At 38.8% G+C, this 22,917-nt stretch overlaps 1 protein-coding gene across 9 annotated transcripts in view; it reads right to left on the bottom strand.

Moving 5' to 3' along the window:
• Positions 1 to 22,682, bottom strand: part of DNAH12 (dynein axonemal heavy chain 12) — a 191,426-nt gene extending 168,744 nt beyond the window's left edge. For 8 of the 9 annotated variants that reach the window (XM_059880070.1, XM_059880063.1, XM_059880064.1 and 5 more), the window contains exons 1-4: positions 9,487 to 22,682; positions 8,633 to 8,833; positions 288 to 369; positions 67 to 93 (exon numbers count right to left, since the gene is read on the bottom strand). In XM_059880070.1, coding sequence (XP_059736053.1) covers positions 67 to 93; positions 288 to 369; positions 8,633 to 8,802 — 279 coding nt within the window. In that variant the 5' untranslated portion in view covers positions 8,803 to 8,833; positions 9,487 to 22,682. The remainder of the gene's footprint in view (positions 1 to 66; positions 94 to 287; positions 370 to 8,632; positions 8,834 to 9,486) is intronic. The other variant, XM_059880062.1, reaches the window with a different exon arrangement.
• Positions 22,683 to 22,917: the final 235 nt, after the last annotated feature.

The following is a 22,917-nucleotide window of genomic DNA, read 5'->3' as shown; positions in this document are numbered from 1 at the left end:
TTAGAAGGAACTACTTTGTAACAGTTTGAACATTTTCAAAACAAGAAATATAAAAATTCAACTCACTGCTTTCTTTTTAATTTCACTGGTCATCTGTCAAAAGCAAACAAATAAGATATAATTAAATCAAGAAAGTTTTAAAGTAATTTTACCATTTTTAATAAAAGCATAAATAGTTTTAAATATATGCATTATTCTTTAAAAATACTACTTATATTGAGATTGACTTAAAACAATAGTTAAAATAGTATATCATTACAGTTTTTAAAGAGAAAATATAAACCTACAGTTGGAGGATAATCTGGCTCTGGTGATGAAGGTGTTCTTTTACCCAGTGTTCTGTCTAAATTCCTTTTGGCTCCTTCAATTCTGAAATTTACAGTTAGAAAAATGTATGACTCTCTTGAATATAACATTAAGATATATTAAAACATTATTATTTGAGTATTTTTTCAATTATACTTAAGAGATATTCAAGGGTTCTTTATCTTACTTAATTTTCTATAAAAAATAAATCTCAATTACCATTATCAATGAGTCCTTAATTTTCATATTATTCATGTGTAATATAAAAGGAGACTATAAATAATAGCCCATAATTTTCAATTAGGAGAAGGCAATGGCAGCCCACTCCAGTACTCTTGCCTGGCAAATCCCATGGACCGAGGAGCCTGGTAGGCTGCAGTCCATTGGGTCACTAAGAGTCAGACACGACTGAGCGACTTCAACAACATCACAATTTTTAAGTTAATCTGATATGGGCCCTTATATGTGTTATCTCTATTCAAACGTCACCCTGTCAGAGATTTCCCTTACCCTTTTTACCTATATACCTATATACCCTATATAAGTAACACGTCCTTCACTATCCATCCATTTTATCCTCACTTTCCTTGCTTCGTACTACTTAGCACCATTTGACATATTATGTGTTGTAAACCATTTTATCCATTGCCTTATCCTTGATACCCAGAATAGTATCTGGCACATTATCAGTCAGTTCAGCCACTCAGTCATATCCGACTCTTTGCAATCCCATGGACTGCAATACGCCAGGCCTCCCTGTCCCATCACCAACTCCCGGAGTTTACTCAAACTATGTCCATTGAGTCGGTGATGCCATCCAACCATCTCATCCTCTGTCATCCCCTTCTCCTCCCACCTTCAATCTTTCCCAGCATCAGGGTCTTTTCAAATGAGTCAGTTCTTCGCATCAGGTGGTCAAAGTATCGGAGTTTCAGCTTCAGCATCAGTCCTTTCAATGAATATTCAGGACTGATTCCCTTTATATTTGACTGGTTGGATCTCCTTGCAGTCCAAGGGACTCTCAAGAGTCTTCTCTAACACCACAGTTCAAAAGTATCAATTCTTCAGTGCTCAGCTTTCTTCACAGTCCAACTCTCACATCCATACATGACTACTGGAAAAACCATAGCTTTGACTAGACAGACCTTTGTTGGCAAAATAATGTTTCTGCTTTTTAATATGCTGTCTAGGTTAGTCATAACTTTTCTTCCAAGGAGCAAGCGTCTTTTAATTTCATGGCTGCAGTCACCATCTGCAGTGATTTTGGAGCCTAAAAAATAGTCTGTCACTATTTTCCCATCTATTTGTCATGAAGTAATGGGACCAGATGCCAGTTTTCTGAATGTTGAGCTTTAAGCCAACTTTTTCACTCTCCTCTTTTACTTTCATCAAGAGTCTCTTGAGTTCTTCTTTGCTTTCTGCCATAAGGGTGGTGTCATTTGCATATCTGAAGTTATTGATATTTCTCCTGGCAATCTTGATTCCAGCTTGTGCTTCATCCAGCCCACTGTTTCTCATGATGTACTCTGCATACATTAAATAAGCAGGGTAACAATATACAGCCTTGATGTACTCATTTCCCTATTCGGAATCAGTCTGTTGTTTCATGTCCAGTTCTAACTGTTGCTTCCTGACCTCCATACAGATTCCTCAGGACGCAGGTCTGGTATTCCCATCTCTTGAAGAATTTTCCAGTTTGTTGTGATCCACAAAGTCAAAGGCTTTGGTAGAGTCAATAAAACAGAAGTAGATGCTTTTCTGGAACTCTCGTGCTTTTTCAATGATTCAACGGACGTTGGCAATTTGATCTCTGATTCCTCTGCTTTTTCTAAATCCAGCTTGAATATCTGGAAGTTCATGGTTCATGTATTGCTGAAGCCTCGCTTGGAGAATTTTGAGCATTATTTTGCTAGCATGTGAGGTAAGTGCAATTGTGCAGTAGTTTGAACATTCTTTGGCATTGCCTTTCTTTGGGATTGGAATGAAAACTGACTTTTTCCAGTCCAGTGGCCACTGCTGAGTTTTCCAAATTTGCTGGCATATTGAGTGCAACACTTTCACAGCATCATCTTTTAGGATTTGAAATAGCTCAATTGGAATTCCATCACCTCCACTAGCTTTGTTTGGAGTGATGCTTTCTAAGGCCCACTTGACTTCGCATTCCAGGATGGCTGGTTCTAAGTGAGTGATCATACCATCGTGATTATCTGGGTCATGAAGATCTTTTTTGTATAGTTCTTCTGTGTATTCTTACCACCTCTTCTTAATATCTTCTGCTTCTGTTAGGTCCATACCATTTCTTCATTGTGCCCATCTTTGCATGGAACGTTCCCTTTGTATCTCTAATTTTCTTGAAGAGAGCTCTAGCCTTTCCCATTCTATTGTTTTCCTCTATTTCTTTGCACTGATCACTGAGGAAGGCTTTCTTATCTCTCCTTGCTATTCTTTGCAACTCTGCATTCAAATGGGTATATCTTTCCTTATCTCCTTTGCCCTTTTTTTGTTGTTGTTGTTAAATAGATTTATTTATTTATTTTTTTGAGTGCTTTGCTTTTCTTTTCACAGCTATTTGTAAGCCCTCCTCAGACAACCATTTTGCCTTTTTGCATTTCTTTTTCTTGGAGATGGTCTTGATCCCTGGCACATAATAGGTTCTCAATAAATAGTTTTGAATGTAACAATTTATTACCCATAAAATATAACTACTTTAAATGAAATTATATTATCATATAATCCATTCATCTGTCATCAAATAAATACTTACTGAATGTTTATATATGCAAGATATCCTACTAGGCTTTATTAAAATATTGCAGTGAGAAATTTCAAGGAATTTATAAACTAAAAGGGTGGAAGGATAAGATCAGGACACCATATAAAAAGTATGGGCGGGGAGAAGTATGAGACACTGATGGTTCAGAGGAGGGACAAGTTCACTCTACCAGAAGGCATCTATGAGGGCTATGTGAACAAGTTAGCATCTGCTATAAGCTTGAAATGAAGAAGAGGGTCATAGGTGATGCAGTTTTCTTGGGCAGACAGATCTGAACAAAAAAGACCCTAAGAAACAGGGAGACAAGGCATCAATCAAAAGCAAAAACTGAGAATAAGGAGTTGTCCAATCTGCCCAGAAGTTATGGAACAGATGGAGATGAGTTTGCAGAAGCGAACTGGAATATCTAGCTAAGAGTATCAAATAGCAAGCTTTTTAATTTAGTAGACAATGGGGAGTTACTGAGATTTTTTTTAAAGCATCTGAACATATTTAGGAAGACAAATTTACCAGTTTATAAAGGCTAAATACACAAGAAGAGAGGGCCAAAGCAGAAATTATACAAGGAAAAGAAAAGAGACCCAAAAAAGAAGACTGGAGGATGCCAAGCATGACAGGAATGATGAAGAACAATTGAAGGAGGCAAAGCAGTCATGGTCAGAGGCAAAAGGAGATCTGGAAATTGAAGGAAAGGACAACCACCAGAACCACATAAGCCTAAACTAGTAAACGCCATAGATAAATATCTGTTATGCTCACTGCTCTATCCATACCACTTAGTGTCCATCAAGGTCAATAAATATCTGTAGAACGGATGATCAGAATAGTGGATTTGGGAAAGATTCTGCATGTCTAGTTCAGTACCTTATTTGCTGTGTGAATACTCTCAAAAATATCAATCTGTACCCCAGGATGACTGAGGAGAGATGATACTCATCATTTTCTGAGGTAGCCCAACTTATTGCCATATTCTTAGAAACACATTTCTTATATTGAGCTGTATGCTTTTAACTTCTATACTCTGGAGCTATATATACAAAAAAAAAAAAAAATCACATTCCTCTTCTATATTACCCCTCTCTAAAACTTAGTGATATCTATTCAGTTCCATTGACCATTCCTGTCAGTAAGTTACCATTTATGATGACTATCACATCCTAGGCATTGGCTTCATTGACTATGCTAAAGCCATTAACTGTGTGGATCACAACTAACTGTGGAAAATTCTTAAAGAGATGGGAATACCAGATCACCTTACCTGCCTCCTGAGAAACCTGTATACAGGTCAAGAAGCAACAGTTAGAACCGGACATGGAACAAAGGACTGGGAAAGGAGTTCAAAACTGGGAAAGGAGTACATCAGGGCTGTATATCATCACCCTAATTATTTAACTTATATACAGAGTATATCATGTGAAATGCCAGGCTGGATAAATCACAAGCTGGAACCAAGACTTCTGGGAGAAATATCAACAACCTCAGATATGCATATGATACTACTCTCATGGCAGAAAGTGAAGAGGAACTAAAGAGCCTCTTGATGAGGGTGAAAGAGGTGAGTGAAAAAGATGGCTTAAAATTCAACACATTAAGAAAACTAATATCATGGCATCCAGTCCCATTGCTTCATGGCAAATAGATGGGGAAAAAGTAGAAACAGTGGCAGATTTTCATTTTCTTGGGCTCCAAAATCACTGCAGACAGTGACTGCAGCCATGAAATTAAAAGACACTTGCTCCTTGGAAAAAAAGCTATGACAAACCTAGACAGCGTATTAAAAAGCAGAGGCATCACTTTACCGACAGAGGTCTGTATAGTCAAAGCTATGGTTTTTCCAGTAGTCATGTACAGATGTGACAGTTGGACCATAAAGAAGACTGTGTGCTGAAGAATTGATGCTTTAGAATTTTGGTGCTGGAGAAGACTCCTGAGAGTTCCTTGGACAGAAAGGAGTTCAAACCAGTCAATCCTAAATGCAATCAACCCTGATTATTCATTGGAAGGGCTGATGCTGAAGCTGAAGCTCCAATACTTTGGCCACCTCATGTGAAGAGCCGACTCATTGGAAAAGACTCTGATGCTGGGAAAGATTGAAGGCAAAAGGAGAAGAGGGTGGCAGAGGATGAGATGGTTAAATAGCATCACCGACTCATGAATTTGAGCAAACTCAGAGACAGTGAAGGACAGGGAAGCCTGGCATGCTGCAGTCCATGGGGACACAAAAAGTTGGACACAACCTAGCGACTGAACAGCAACAACAGGCCCTGACTTAAGATTTTATAAGAGTGGATCTCGTTTAACTCTCATAGAAACCCTACAAGACAACCACTGTATTCCCATCTTACAGATAGGAAGAATAAGATAAGTAAAGTTACATGACTTGCCAAATTTACATTACTAATAAGCTGCAGAGATGGAATATGAATGCAGGCCTGTAATGCCAGAGTCTATACTCTTCCCCATTAAACAAGTCAGTTCCCTTCAAATTAAGCAGTTTCAAGACTTCTCACTCTCCTCAGTAGCTATAATGGTTTATCAGTGTCCCTCTTAAAATATAAGCCAAGAATTCCAGATGTTGCTTAACCAGTGCAGAGTGAAAAATTTTCTCTTCCACATTCTAGACATTCTTCATTTATTAAAACAGTATAAGACTGAATTAGATTTCTTGAGTAGCTTCATTTCCCTGTTGAGTCTTATGAAGCCTGACTAAATTAAATTCCAAAGGCTTTCTCACATGGAGTAGAAAACATACTTGGAATATCTTTCTTCCTATTTTCTTTGTTAATTGTCAGGCCAGGCCAGACTTCCCTTTATCTGCCACTATCTCCCTAAGCAGCCTTGCTCTCAGTAATCAATACTTTCAAGGACTTTGCCTTATCCTTTGGTATGCCAGTTGGCACAGGCTACCTTGCACTGTAACAATCCCAACATAAATATGTCTAACTTCCTTGAGCTCTTTATATATAAATACCACTCTTTAATATAGCAATAATTTTCTGGAGTGTGTTTTCTCCTTCTGCTATAAATAATCAATTTAAAAAAGAGCTGAGAAGAATATAAGAAGGAGCCTTTTCACTCCCTGTTTTTCCTCTTTGTGTTAACAATCAAAAGCAGATAAATAAAACTGGATAATTTCAAAGGACTGTGTGAGAGACTACATGTGGTAAAGAAGAGAAATGTTGGTCTGAATCAAGAGGTAGGCAGTGGCCAAGGAAGAAGTGGCTCATCCCTGGAAATCTGAAAAGCGACAGAATAATTTTCTATTTTTGCTCAGTCAAGTGTTCCCGGGACCTGCTCCCAGCAGGGGGCCCAGTTCTGCCCAGGACTCCTTATATCCCACTTTATTCCTGGAACTCTATCCACAGACCTCACCTGATTCTACTCTTCCCCAGGTCCCTGATACTCTAGTGGCATTGACTATTTGTCAGTTCCTAAAACACACTGAAAGCATTTCCATTTCAGGGCTTTCATGCTTGCTACCCTCTTTGCTGGAGTGGTGTTCCTGTGTTTATTAAAATGACAAGCTTCTTACTCTTTAAATCTCTAAATATAATGTCCACAAGACTTACCTGCAATGTTCCTAGAAACACTTTCACTATCCCACTGTTTTATTTCTTCACAGTATCTATTACCATCTAAAGGATTAATATAATCTTTTTATTTTTCATTTTTATTGTGTTTACTATCTGCCTCCTCCCACCAGAATATAAGCTTCTGAGAAGACTACAGTCCTTTATGTTGTGTTCTCTATGGTCTTTCTAGTAACAAGCACAGTGTCTGTGAAACAGTAGATACTTAATATCTGTTAAACAGATGTAAGAGAAATATGTATTATAGAAAGGGTTAAAGCTGCACAAAAGGGATTAGGATAAGGATTTCCAGAGAAGGTGATTCAAAACCTAAGCCTTGAATAAACAGTATAAGTATTCAGGCAGAAAAATAATCTCCGGTGAATAAAATGTGAGGAAACAACTGTGAAATTCCTTTTTCACTAAATGTAAAAAATATAATATATTCATGGAACTTCAAGTAGTTCAATATGACACTCTTGAGATTATTTGAGGAACTCCTTTTTTCTCTAGTCTAAGTCTACTGAAACATTGATCAGAGTCTTAGAAATGAAAGGGGTAAAGGTATCTAACAATATCTATACTACCATTAATATACCTTATACATTTGGATTTAAATGATTAGAAGATTGACTAATAAAAATGTAATTCTAAAGAAGTTATGTGATTAATGGCGGTGATGGTTTAGTTGAAAAGTTGTGTTCAACTTTTGTACCATGGACTGTAGCCCACTCTTGCACCATGGACTGTAACCCACCAGGCTCCTCTGTCCATGGGATTTTCCTGGCAAGAATACTGGAGTAAGTTGCCATGCCCTCCTCCAGGGGATCTTCCAGACCCAGGGATCAAACTCGAGTCTTCTGTGTCTCCTATGCTGCAGGCAGATTCTTTATCTGTTGAGCCGTCAGGGAAGCCCCTAACTTATTTTAACTAGCAACAAAATGATCATAACAATATAACAGAGAGAAAAATGTAGTCAGTTGTGAAAATATATATAAAGGAGGCAGACCAAAAAGGGAAAGAGAATGCAGAAGGATAAGCAGAAATCCACCAGAGAGAAATTCCCTGTTTGTAGTTAAGTGTTAAGTTCAAATCTGACAGGTGAGCTCAATGTCTTTTTCTTATTTATTCCCATAGCCCAGCAGAGTCAGGTACCTAGGGAAATCCCAGTAAATGCTGAATTGACTGAACCATCCTTATCACAGCCTTTGGTAGCTGGTGCCTACATTATCTGTGTTTTTCTGTTCATTTGTTTTTTGGCTTCAGTAGTTTTGGTGAGCGGGCTTAGTACTTGTGGCACACAGGCCTAGTTGCCCTGCAACATGTGAAATCTTCCCAGACTAGGGATCAAACCCATGTCCCCTGCATTGGCAGGCAAATTCTCAACCACTGGAAGACCAGGGAAGTCCCTAAATTAGTTTTAATTTCCACTAAATTGGAAGGGAAAGGGCAGGATGTTAGACTCTATTTTCTTCTGTACAGAAAAAAATTTTAAGTACAAGTAGTTTCAACATGTTTTACTAAGTGTTTGCTCAAGGACAATTAAGAGGCGCAGTTACTTGCTTTTACTTTCAGGGACCAGTATGGTTATCATATATCATAAGGAGGAATAGTGTGGGGTTCAAAGTATGTGAACTCTAGGACTAGACTGTCTGGGTCCAAATCCAAGTTGTGAGAACTTCAGGCAAGTTACTTCTCTGCACCTCGGTTCACTCATCTACAAATAGCAGTAACAACAGTACCCATCTTATAGGGCTGTTGTGAGAAGTATACGTAAAACAATAAAAACAATGCTTAGAATAAACACTGTAAGCACTGTACATTTATTCTCATTACTATTACTTTTTCAATTGTTTTCCTAAGTGAATTTGAAGATGGTATTTTGCTCATGAACAACCAAAATAGATAAGACATTTTATGTGTGAAAACACTGATTATTTCACTCAAATTCCAAACAAGGATTATTTACTAATATGCTACTTACACTAACTGATTAATTGTCTTCTGCTGCTCCTTGGATCGTCTGTAACTCAGCAACTTACTCTGTGCTGGTGTGTCAACACCTATGTCTTCAGGGGGACGAACAATGGGAGGTAACTTCAAGTTCAGGGCCTCTTTTTCTGCTGCAATAGCAGCTTTGTTTGGATCTGACATCTTGGTCCCCTAAAGATTAAAATTCTCTGTACTGTGAAGAGAAAAAGTCCATAAAGCCATTATTGTAAAAGCTAGTCTCAATATATTTATAATGTATCTTACATATCAATATCAAAAGTTCTAGGTCTCTTTATATCTTCCTCCCAAGAATGGTAGTTGAGATAAATGGATAGGGATTCCTGTTAGGAGTCCCACCATTCACTGCTGTAAAGAAATGAAGCTGTCACTTGCCTGTGAGTGAGGGCTTCCTCATGGATGAAATTATGAAACTGGATTAGATGCTCTCTAAATATCCTGACAGTTCTGAAATTTTGAGTTCAAATTTTCCCTAAAATGCAAATCACAACAACATAATCCAGCTCTCGAGGTATAATCCCTTTCCCCCAAAAGCTGATACTTTACATCGCTAATATTTTTAAACATCAGTATTTTATCTTAGCTTTTCCAGCTTCCTGGAAAGCAACACTAAGATCAAGCAAAACATAGGCATACTAAATGCCTAAGAAATCTGAAATGTCATATAAGTACTGAACAATGAACTGTAATAGCAACTGCATTTGCCGCGGATGCCCACAAAACTCTGGGAATCGTGCCTCGAAAAAGAGACGATTTGGGCGGGTATCCAATTCAAAATCTCCTGCCCTGGGAGAGGGGTAAAGAGAAGAGTTGAGGACACCAAAGTACCTGTCTGATTGCTTTCACTTCTTTCCGGCTGCTCGGATAAGAGGGAAACGTTCAGAGAACTTCTCTAGTGGTGAAAGGAAAAAAGAAAACGATGGGGAAACATCCGGAACCCCACAGGTTCCTGCCGAGCTGGGCGGTCGCCGCGTAGAAACAAAGTTGTCGCCATGGAAACCGTCGCGGTCGCAACTGGATAGAACGGTAAATGTTGCCTGGAGAGGCAGTTGCTGAGCTGCGACAGATTAGGATTATCATAACAATAATATTCATTACTCTAGTAAATGGAGGGTGGGTGAATGAGGACGGTGGAATTGCTGGAAACAGATTCATGTAAAACACTCACTGTCAAGGCAGATCAAGTCTTCAAGTGTCCCCTAGCGACTTCCCTGTAAATATTATAACCAATCAAGAATTTAATTTATCTTGTTTCTCTACTTGCTATTTGTTTCGACTGCATATTTCCTTCAGGAAATTCTTGGCAGAAAAAGTTAAGTGTGTACATGCTTTGAATATGCTTGGAGAAAGAAACTTGAAACGTTGCTGTTTGAGACTGCACAATGGATACTCCATCTAAGTGATGATGGCCTACACAAATACCATGTGCATAAATAAAATCAGCAGATGAATAAAATCTAGTGGTGCATTGATGGCATAGTCATTCAATAAATATTTGAGCATCTTCTATGTGCCAGTGAGTATGTAGAATTTTTTTAAATGAGAGTACAGCCTATCCTGGCACACAATAGTTCCTCTAAAAAACATCATTTGAGTCAGTGAATGAACAAACTGAAATTCCTCAGACCTTGTAAAAGCAGCCTATCTTTTTGTAGAAAACAAAACACTTTTTTTTTTTTTTTTGTCACAGTCTTTTTAAAAATTTTATAATGAAATATAGTTGATTTACAACGTTGTGTTAGTTTCAAGTGTACAGCAAACTGATTCAGTTATATATCTGTATATATTCTTTTTTTAGATATTTTTCCATCATAGGTTATTAAAAGATAAGGAGTACAGTTTCCTGTGCTATACAGTAGGTCCTTTTTGGTTGTCTATTTTATATATAGTAAATGTGAATATTTTAATCAAACTCCTAATTCATCCTCCCACTTTACCTTTTGGTAAGCATAAGTTTGTTTTCTGTATCTGTGAGTCTATTTATATTTTGCTAAGTTCGTTTGTGTCATCTTTCAGATTCCACATACAAGCACTATCATATGATATATGTATTTTTTTAAACAAAAACCTGGTTAATTTCATGTGGTTTTTTAGTTGGGAAAGACTTTTTGTTTTATCAGTATTGTTTTTACATTCATTCTTAATTTGGCTGCTCAGGGTCTTAGTTGCGGCATGCAGGATTTTTAGTTGCAGCATGCGGGATCTAGTTCTCTGACCAGGGATCAAACCCACTCCCCTTGCATTGGGAGCACAGAGTCTTAGCCATCGGACCATCAAGAAAGTCCCCTCTGTGATGGTTTTTAAACATGTCAATCTGGTTAGGGACTGAAAGGAGGACAGTAGCTTTTTATATTCTGCACACACCTTCATCCAGTTATTCAAACACTAATCTACTGCTGTGATGAAGAGATTTTCCAGATGTAATTCAAGGCCCTGATGTTACACTACGGAGATTATGAGGGCTTCATTCAATCAGTGGAAGAACTTTTTAAAAGTTTTAGACATGCCCTGAGTTAGACTCCAAACAGCAGCTTGGTCTACCATCACTCTCCCCTCTCTGGCTCTCCCCTTCCTGATAGCCTATCCCTACAGATCTTGGACTTGATTCACTAGCCCCCTAAGTTGCATAAGCCAGTTAGTTTCCTGTAATAAATCATATATATAAACATACAAATACTAGATATGTATAAGGCATATATATAATCTACTTGTTCTGCCTTCCTCATTCACTTCAGTTCAGTCGCTCAGTCATGTCCGACTCTTTGTGACCCCATGAATCGCAGCACGCCAGGCCTCCCTGTCCATCATCATCTCCCGGAGTTCACTCGGGCTCACGTCTATCGAGTCGGTGATGGCATCCAACCATCTCATCCTCTTTCGTCCCCTTCTCCTCCTGCCTCCAATCCCTCCCAGCATCAGAGTCTTTTCCAATGAGTCAACTGTTCGCATGAGGTGGCCAAAGTACTGGAGTTTCAGCTTTAGCATCATTCCTTCCAAAGAAATCCCAGGGCTGATCTCCTTCAGAATGGACTGGTTGGATCTCCTTGCAGTCCAAGGGACTCTCAACAGTCTTCTCCAACACCACAGTTCAAAAGCATCAATTCTTCAGTGCTCAGCTCTCTTCACAGTCCAACTCTCACATCCATACATGACCACTGGAAAAACCATAGCCTTGACTAGACAGACCTTTGTTGGCAAAGTAATGTCTCTGCTTTTCAATATGCTATCTAGGTTGGTCATAACTTTCCTTCCAAGGAGTAAGCGTCTTTTCATTTCATGGCTGCAGTCACCATCTGCAGTGATTTTGGAGCCCAGGAAAATAAAGTCAGCCACTGCTTCCACTGTTTCCCCATCTATTTCCCATGAAGTGATGGGACCGGATGCCATGATCTTCGTTTTCTGAATGTTGAGCTTTAAGCCAACTTTTTCACTCTCGTCTTTCACTTTCATCAAGAGGCTTTTGAGTTCCTCTTCACTTTCTGCCATAAGGGTGGTGTCATCTGCATATCTGAGGTTATTGATATTTCTCCCAGCAATCTTGATTCCAGCTTGTGCTTCTTCCAGCCCAGCGTTTCTCATGATGTACTCTCCATAGAAGTTAAATAAGCAGGGTGACAATATACAGCCTTGACGTACTCCTTTTCCTATTTGGAACCAGTCTGTTGCTCCATGTCCAGTTCTAACTGTTGCTTCCTGACCTCCATACAAATTTCTCAAGATGCAGGTCAGGTGGTCTGGTATTCCCATCTCTTTCAGAATTTTCCACAGTTGATCGTGATCCACACAGTCAAAGGCTTCGGCATAGTCAATAAAGCAGAAATAGATGTTTTTCTGGAACTCTCTTGCTTTTTCCATGATCCAGCGGATGTTGGCAATTTGATCTCTGGTTCCTCTGCCTTTTCTAAAATCAGCTTGAACATCAGGAAGTTCACGGTTCACGTATTGTTGAAGCCTGGCTTGGAGAATTTTGAGCATTACTTTACTAGCGTGTGAGATGAGTGCAATTGTGCGGTAGTTTGAGCATTCTTTTGCATTGCCTTTCTTTGGGATTGGAATGAAAACTGACCTTTTCCAGTCCTGTGTCCACTGCTGACTTTTCCACATTTGCTAGCATATTGAGTGCAACACTTTCACAGCATCATCTTTCAGGATTTGAAATAGCTCTACTGGAATTCCATCACCTCCACTAGCTTTGTTCGTAATGAGGCTTTCTAAGGCCCATCTGACTTCACATTCCAGGATGTCTGGGTCTAGGTGAGTGATCACACCATCGTGATTATCTGGGTTGTGAAGACCTTTTTTGTACAGTTCTTCTGTGTATTCTTGCCACCTCTTCTTAATATCTCCTGCTTCTGTTAGGTCCATTACCATTTCTGTCCTTTATCGAGCACACCTTTGCATGAAATGTTCCCTTGGTATCTCTAATTTTCTTGAAGAGATCTCTAGTCTTTCCCATTCTGTTGTTTTCCTCTATTTCCTTGCATTGATCGCTGAAGAAGGCTTTCTTATCTCTTCTTGCTATTCTTTGGAACTCTGCATTCAGATGCTTATATCTTTCCTTTTCTCCTTTGCTTTTTGCTTCTCTTCTTTTCACAGCTATTTGTAAGGCCTCCCAAGACAGCCATTTTGCTTTTTTGCATTTCTTTTCCATGAGGATGATCTTGATCCCTGTCTGCTGTACAATGTCATGAACCTCAGTCCATAGTTCATCAGGCACTCTATCTATCAGGTCTAGGACCTTAAATCTATTTCTCACTTCCATTGTATAATCATAAGGGATTTGATTTAGGTCATACCTGAATGGTCTAGTGGTTTTCCACACTTTCTTCAATTTAAGTCTGAATTTGGCAATAAGGAGTTCATGATCTGAGCCACAGTCAGCTCCTGGTCTTGTTTTTGTTGACTGTACAGAGCTTCTCCATCTTTGGCTGCAAAGAATATAATCAATCTGATTTCGGTGTTGACCATCTGGTGATGTCTATGTGTAGAATCTTCTCTTGTGTTGCCTTGAGAACCCCATGAACAGTATGAAAAGGCAAAATGATAGGATACTGAAAGAGGAACTCCCCAGGTCAACAGGTGCCCAATATGCTACTGGAGATCAATGGAGAAATAACTCCAGAAAGAATGAAGGGATGGGGCCAAAGCAAAAATAATACCCAGTTGTGGATGTGACTGGTGATAGAAGCAAGGTCCGATGCTGTAAAGAGCAATATTGCATAGGAACCTGGAAAATTAGGTCCATGAATCAAGGCAAATTGGAAGTGGTCAAACAAGAGATGGCAAGAGTGAACGTCGACACTCTAGGAATCAGCGAACTAAAATGGACTGGAATGGGTGAATTTAACTCAGATGACCATTACATCTACTACTGTGGGCAGGAATCCCTAGAAGAAATGGAGTAGCCATCATAGTCGACAGAGAGTCCGAAATGCAGTACTTGGATGCAATCTCAAAAACGACAGAATGATCTCTGTTTGTTTCCAAGGCAAACCATTCAATATCACAGTAATCCAAGTCTATGCCCCAACCAGTAATGCTGAAGAAGCTGAAGTTGAACGGTTCTATCAAGACCTACAAGGCCTTTTAGAACTAACACCCAAAAAATATGTCCTTTTCATTTTAGGGGACTGGAATGCAAAAGTAGGAAGTCAAGAAACACCTAAAGTAACAGGCAAATTTGGCCTTGGAATATGGAATGAAGCTGGGCAAAGACTAAAAGAGTTTTGCCTCCCTCATTAAATCTTGACTAATACAATGCATATCTTTTGTCAAACAGCTTCTTATAGGTATAATTTAAATACTATAAAATTCACCATTTTAAAGTATATAATTCAATGGGTACTTTAGTGTATTTATAGTTGTGCAACCATTAACAGGATCCAGTTCTAGAACATTTCTATCACTGCAAAAATTCCCTTCAGCTTATATGCAGTCAATCCTCACTCCCACTTCCAGTCCTAGGCAACCACTGATTTGCTTTTGGTTTCTATAGGTTTACAATTTCTGAAAATTTTCATATATATGGAATCTTATATTATGTGGTCTTTTGTGTCTGGCTTTTCTCACTTAATGATGTGCTTGAGGTTCATCCATACATAATATGTGACAGAAATTCACTCCTTTTTATTGCTGAATAGTCTTCCATTACCTGGAGGAGGAAAATGGCAACCCACTCCAGAATTCTTGCCTGGGAAATCCCATGGACACGGGAGACTAGTGGGCTATATAGTCCATGGAGTCAAAAAAGAGTTGGACACAACTTAACAACTAGCCAAACAACAACAGTCTTCCATTAAATGAAGATATCACATTTGGTTTATTCATTCAGAAGCTGATGGACATTTGGATGGTTTCCTCTTTAGGGCTACTATGAATAATCCTCCCATGAACATTTGTGAACAAATCTTTGGATGAACACTTTTATTTCTCATTGGTAGGAATTGCTGGGATAAATAATAAGCTTATTTGATCTTTTAAGAAAATGTCAAACTGTTTTCCAAAGTGGCTGAAAGATTTTACTTATCAAAAAAAAAAACAATACAATGATTCTAATTCCTCCACATTCCTTGTCAACATTTGATATTGTCTATTACAAGTATTGGAATGGGCATACAGTGGTATCTTATTATGGCTTTAATTTACATTTCCTAAACACAAATAATGTTGAATGTCTTTTCGTGTGCTTATTATCCATTAACATATTTTTTTATGAAATGTCTATTTAAATCTTTATCCATTTTTAAGTTGGACTATTTAGCTTTTGATCATGAAGCTGTAAGAGTTCTTTATATTCTGGATACACATTATCAGATAATTTGCAAATATATTCTCTTGGTCTGTAGATTGTCTTTTCATTTTCTTAATCATGTCTTTTGAAGAGTAAAATTTTTTCATTTGTATAAAGTCAAACAAGGTATTTTTTCTTTAATAGATTATGATTTTAAGGTTGTTATCTATGAAAGATAGGTAAGATCATGAAGATTTTCTGTGTCCTCTACTTTTTGGTTTTACACTTAGGTCTATGATACATTTAGAGTCAATTTCTGTATGTGGTAAGAGATGCAGATTCAAGTTTATTTTTTTGCATATATATATACACAGTTGTTCGAGTACCCTTTGTTGAAAACGCTGTCCTTTTCTCACTGAATCACCTTGACATCTTTATTGAAAAATCAATTTACCGTAATATAAAGGTTTATTTCTGGACAATCAATTCTGTTCCTTTGATCTGTGTGTCTATCTTTATTCCAGTACTACAGTGTCTTGGAAAAACGGTTATACAGTTGACTCTTAAACAAGACAGTTTTGAACTATCCAGTTTATATACAGATTTTTTTCACTAAACGTATGTTACAGTACTATGCACGATTGTCGGTTGGCTGAATCAGCAGATGCTAAACATTGGATCTGGAAAACCGACTATAAAGTTATACATGGATTTTCATCTGTAATGGGGTAGGGAGGGGGACTGATGCTCTTAATTCCACATGTTGTTTAGGGGTCAACTATAGTTTTAAATTTGAGTAGTGTTAGTCTTCCAACTTTGTTCTTCTTTTATAAAAAGTAGTCATTTGGACTCTTCTAGATACTTTGCATTTCCATATAAAATTTAAGATCAGCCTATCAATTTTTGCAAAAGATACATCTGGAATTTTATTACCTATTTTGCTTTGAAAGAAAGGAAAAAATATCTAAACATATTTAATTTGCAGCTTAAAATGCTTCCTTTAAAGGCTCTATTTCTGAGTCTAGGGGTTAGAAATATTATTTATAACCAGATAATTATATTTCACAAAACCTTAATTATTTAAAAGCACCAGTGTAATGACACTAAAATGTGATTCTCTAATACTATACAAAAAAATTGTTTTCTATTTCTTAATGGAAATGTTAATGATGCTAAGAGAACATATGAAACTAACGTACTATGCTTTAAACTATGTATTGTTCATTTCAAAATTTAAAATGGGTGTGCAGGAAAAAGAAAAGAACTTATATGCTGAAGAGTTCTTTATGGAGCTAAACTGTGTTATGTTTTATGTAAGTTCTTTGATTTTTCCCTTCAAAATAAGTTTTTCTTTACTGTTACATTAAGATTAATTATACTTATATTAGGGGCTCCCTGGTGGCTCAGACAGTAAAGAATCTGCCTGCAACATGGAAGACCCAAGTTTGATCCCTGGGTGGGAAGATCCCCTGGGGAAGGGAATGACTGCTGCTGCTGCTGCTAAGTCGCTTCAGTCGTGTCCGACTCTGTGCGACCCCACAGACGGCAGCCCACCAGGCTCCCCCATCCCTGGGATACTCCAGGCAAGAACACTGGAGTGGGTTGCCATTTCCTTCTCCAATGCATGAAAGTGGACTGCAGCCCACCAGGCTCCTCCGTCCATGGGATTTTCCCGGCAAGAGTACTGGAGTGGGGTGCCATTACCCTCTCCAAAGGGAATGACTACCCATCCTAATATTCTTGCCTGGAGAATTCCATGAACAGAGGAGTCTGGCGGACTATAGTCTGTGGGGTCTCAAAGAATCAAGCACAACCGAGTGACTATCACTTTCACTATACTTACATTAATTGATATAGCTACATCTCAATTTTAAAACTGAAAAAAATGATACAACTGTATTATGTATTATACATACTATGCTGTATAGTATTATTAATATATAATATAATCATTATAAGTTACAGTAAATATTTTAAAATAAAAAAATAGCATTGGTAGATATTCACGATGGTGTGATCACTGACCTAGAGACAGACATCCTGGAATGTGAAGTCAAGTGGGCCTTAGAAAGCATCACTACGAACAAAGCTAGTGGAGGTGATAGAATTCCAGTTGAGCTATTCCAAATTCTGAAAGATGATGCTGTGAAAGTGCTGCACTCACTATGCCAGCAAATGTGGAAAACTCAGCAGTGGCCACAGGACTGGAAAAGGTCAGTTTTCATTCCAATCCCAAAGAAAGGCAATGCCAAAGAATGCTCAAACTACCGCACAATTGCACTCATCTCACATGCTAGTAAAGTAATGCTCAAAATTCTCCAAGCCAGGCTTCAGCAATATGTGAACCGTGAACTTCCAGATGTTCAAGCTGGTTTTAGAAAAGGCAGAGGAACCAGAGATCAAATTGCCAACATCCGCTGGATCATGGAAAAAGCAAGAGAGTTCCAGAAAAACATCTATTTCTGCTTTATTGACCATGCCAAAGCCTTTGACTGTGTGGATCACAATAAACTGTGGAAAATTCTGAAAGAGATGGGAATACCAGACCACCTGACCTGCCTCTTGAGAAACCTGTATGCAGGTCAGGAAGCAACAGTTAGAACTGGACATGGAGCAACAGACTGGTTCCAAATAGGAAAAGCCAAAGCCTTTGACTGTGTGGATCACAATAAACTGGAAAATTCTAAAAGAGATGGGAGTACCAGACCACCTGACCTGCCTCTTGAGAAATTTGTATGCCGGTCAGGAAGCAACAGTTAGAACTGGACATGGAACAACAGATTGGTTCCAAATAGGAAAAGGAGTACGTCAAGGCTGTATATTGTCACCCTGTTTATTTAACTTATATGCAGAGTACATCATGAGAAACACTGGACTGGAAGAAACACAAGCTGGAATCAAAACTGACGGGAGAAATATCAATAACCTCAGATATGCAGATGACACCACCCTTATAGCAGAAAGTGAAGAGGAACTCAAAAGCCTCTTGATGAAAGTGGAGAGTGAAAAAGTTGGCTTAAAGCTCAACATTCAGAAAACAAAGATCATAGCATCTGGTCCCATCACTTCATGGGAAATAGATGGGGAAACAGTGGAAACAGTGTCAGACTTTATTTTTCTGGACTCCAAGATCACTGCAGATGGTGACTGCAGCCATGAAATTAAAAGACGCTTACTCCTTGGAAGGAAAGTTATGACCAACCTAGATAGCATATTGAAAAGCAGAGACATTACTTTGCCAACAAAGGTTCGTCTAGTCAAGGCTATGGTTTTTCCTGTGGTCATGTATGGATGTGAGAGTTGGACTGTGAAGAAGGCTGAGCGCTGAAGAATTGATGCTTTTGAACTGTGGTGTTGGAGAAGACTGTTGAGAGTCCCTTGGACTGCAAGGAGATCCAACCAGTCCATTCTGAAGGAGATCAGCCCTGGGATTTCTTTGGAAGGAATGATGCTAAAGCTGAAACTCCAGTACTGGCCACCTCATGCGAAGAGTTGACTCATTGGAAAAGACTCTGATGCTGGGAGGGATTGGGGGCAAGAGGAGAAGGGGACGAAAGAGGATGAGATGGCTGGATGGCATCACTGACTCGATGGACGTGAGTCTGAGTGAACTCCGGGAGTTGGTGATGGACAGGGAGGCCTGGTGCTGCGATTCATGGGGTTGCAAAGAGTCGGACACGACTGAGCGACTGATCTGATCTGATCTGAAAATGATGCAGCCACTCTGGAAAACAGTACAGAAATAAAAGTTACTCAAAAAATTAAAAGAACTACCAATTCAGCATTCCACTTCAGTTATGCTGCTAAGTCGCTTCAGTCGTGTCCGACTCTGCGTGACCCCATAGACGGCAACCCACCAGGCTCCCTGTCCCTGGGATTCTCCAGGCAAGAACACTGGAGTGGGTTGCCATTTCCTTCTCCAATGCATGAAAAGTGAAAGTGAAGTCGTTCAGTCGTGTCCAACTCTATGCGACCCCATAGACAGCAGCCCACCAGGCTCCTCTGTCCATGGGATTCTCCAGGAAAGAGTACTGGAGTGGGTTGCCACTGCCGGAAACAAAATCAATATCCTAAAAAGGTACCTGCATGTTTATCGTCTAGTGCAGCATTATTTGGGCTGACCAGGCGGCGCTAGTAGTAAAGAACCCACCTGCCAATGCAGGAGACATAAGAGACTCGGGTTCAATCCCTAAGTCAGGAAGATCCCCTGGAGGAGAGTGTAGCAACCCACTCCAGTATTCTCGCCTGGGGAATTCCCATGGACAGAGGAGTCAGGCAAGCTACAGTCCATAGAGTTGAAAAGAGTTGGACATGACTTAATCAACTTAGCACGCATGCCTGCAGCATTATTCATGATAGCCAACACATGGAAACAACCTAAATGTTAACTGTACATTAATGGATGAGTGGGTAAAGGAAATGCAAGATATGTATATATGATACTGATGTAGAGATATATTTAACAGATACATAATGGAATATTTTTCAACCATAAAAAAGGAAATCCTGCCATTGTGACAACAAAGGATAGACTTCTAGGGCATTATGCTGAGAGAAATAAGTCAAACAGACAAATACTGTATGATTTCAATTATATGTGGAATCTAAAAAAATTTGATTCGCAGATACAGAGAACAGATGGAGGGTGTTGGATGAAGAAAATGTGTGATCAAAAAGGTAAAAAGTTCCAGTTGTAAGATAAGCAAGTTCTGGAATGGAATGGACTGTACAGCATGGTGACTACACTATATGTGAAAATTATAAAAGAATAGACCTTAAACGTTCTCATTACAAGAAAAAAATTGTAACTACTGAGGTAATGAATGTTAATTAAACTTACTGTGGTAATCATTCAGCAATATATACATATGTCAAATCATTAGGTTGTACATCTTGGACTAATACCATCTTATACATCAATTATATCTCAATAAAACTCAAAAAAATTTTAAACAAATAGAAACTGATCTGTTAGAAAGCAAATAGAAATTATTAAAATTTGAAAATATAAGAAAATAAATTACCCTGTAGTGATTATCACCAAGTACCACTCAAAATTTCTGAGTGCTATCACTCAAAACTAGTTTCATGTTGACCTCAAATTTATAAAAAATAGAAGTATATTAATGATCTATGCCAATTTATTAACTGAAGGTAATTACCAGAAACTGTCTTCACATGCTAATCTCTGCAGATATATTTATAAGTAACAAAAATAATTCCATCAACCATAGCTTTTGATTAGTAAAAGTTAGCTTGTGTTTCTTGGTATGAATTGAGAATGCATGAATAAAATGTTATTTTTTACATTTCTTTTGGTATCAGGGAAAACAAAGTATTGGTTCAGTCTTCCAATCTCAAATTTCAATTATGTAATTATAACTGTGCTACCATTTAGCCTCATAAAAATTTAGCTTCAAACACACCACTTATTGTTTTCAAGTCTTTTGAGTTCAAATTAAACTATGTGAATTTGAGACACAGGAAACTTGCAGAAACTTTCTCTTGAAAGAAATAACAGCAGATAATGAAAAGCAAAGATACAGAACGATGGGTACACTACTTTTGTGTAAAAAAAGTGGGGGAAAGGGTATAAATTCATAAACGTTTGCATATGTATAGGAGCCAGAGTGGGAATATTACCATTTTTCACTGCGGATATGTTTTTACTCTATGAAAAAAAAATTTTTTTTAACTCAAAAGCCAAAAAAACCCCTGAAAGTATGACAGTTCAAAGTATCTGTCTCAAACTGGGATTAAGACTCTGCTACAGAGTTAAAGTAGATCAGATTACTCTAAAGAAAGTCCCATTTTCTAATAGGGTTTTTGTTTCAGGGTTATTTTTGTTGTTGTTTTTTGCGCACCTCCCAGCTTGCAAGACCTTAGTTCCCCCACCAGGGACTGAATTCAGGCCCTCAGCAGTTAAGGACTTCCCTGGTGGTTCAGACGGTAAAGCGTCTGTCTATGAGGCGGGTTCAATCCCTGGGTCGGGAAGATCTCCTGGAGAAGGAAATGGCAACCCACTCCAGTATTCTTGCCTGGAAAATCCCATTGACGGAGGAGCCTGGTAGGCTACAGTCCATGGGGTCGCAAAAAGTCGGACACGACTGAGCGACTTCACTTTCACTTCCAACAGTTAGAGTGTGGACTCCTAACCACTGGACTGCCAGGGAATTCCCATATTTTCTAACAGGGCTCTTAGCTTTCTTTAAATAGACTTGACATTCTTTAAACATCTTTCTTTAAGATTGACTGAGTTCTGCAAAGTTGTATGAACAAAAATGCCAGTTCAAAGTTTATATTTGCTAATGTGGGTGCTATGAACTGGAGTACTGAGACTTTCTTCAGGCAGTCAGCTGATATAATGTAATGACTTTTATCCCTTCAGTGTAGCCCCACATTACATACCATCAGGTATCCAGTCACCTCGGCAAATGCTTGCTGCCTTGGGAAAGGGGAGGACAAGAATATAAATTTCAAACGACTGCAAAATTCATCCTTCTTTTAGAAAAAAAGTTTTGTTTTTTCCTCACTGTAAGCCAGGGGAAAACAGTATGGCTTATTATTAGACACTCAGTAAACATTCTAGTTGTAGGAGACGGGAAAGTAGATGCAAACAAATCCTTTGCCGTGACGAGAGAATTCTCAATTTCTTCTTTGAAACTTCAAGAGTTGTTTTTTTTTTTTTCTTCAGTTAATCACTTAATTATATTTAACACAAAATTTGTCCCTTGAAATATTTTTCATGTGGTTTTCAAAGAAACTGCATTTCTCATTTCCTTTTACTCATTGACTATTCTGTCTTCTGTCATTCATTCAGCCACGTCTGTTTGGCCTCGAGCACGTAACTTAATCTCTTTGGACCTCATATTTGTATGTTTTCAGCACAGTCACTGCCCCCTAATTGGGAGCTATTATAAGGAAATGGCAACCCACTCCAGTACTCTTGCCTAGAAAATTCCATGGATGGAGGAGCCTGGCGGGCTACAGTCCATGGGGTCACAAAGAGCTCGGACACGACTGAGCGACTTCACGATATATCGTTCGTAGTTACTACCACAAAAGCTCTGCTTCGCGCGTCGGCGCTGGCTCGGCCAGAGGTGAACCCACACCTCAGAGGAAGGTGAGCAACGTTGGGAATGCTGCTGACAACTAAGAAACACTTTCCACACCTGCACAAAGGCTGGCAATCTGGGTAGAGTTCCCTACGCCCTAGCACAAGGCAGCAACAGAAGGCAAGCGCTTAAAACCCAGGCACCACGTCTATCTCCTTCGAAGAAGCGAAACCCGTGACATCACCCCCATCACTTCCGGTTTGAGCTCGCCTTCTCTTTTGCCCGCCAACTGCACTTTCGTTAAAATCGTGGAGTCTAATATTTCCTCCTGGAACCTCTATATTTTCTTCTCTTTTTCCAGCCTTATGACTCTTGTTAAAGATAAAATTAAGCCAGATGGATTCGAAAAAAGCGTGGCTATGGAGAAAAGGAGTAGGTGAGCTGCCTGGCGAAAGTGCGTGGCGGTAGCTCAGT

Source organism: Bos taurus, chromosome 22 (genome assembly GCF_002263795.3).
Source record: "Bos taurus isolate L1 Dominette 01449 registration number 42190680 breed Hereford chromosome 22, ARS-UCD2.0, whole genome shotgun sequence".
Classification (NCBI taxonomy): domain Eukaryota; kingdom Metazoa; phylum Chordata; class Mammalia; order Artiodactyla; family Bovidae; genus Bos; species Bos taurus.
This window is presented reverse-complemented; position numbering and strand designations above follow the sequence as displayed.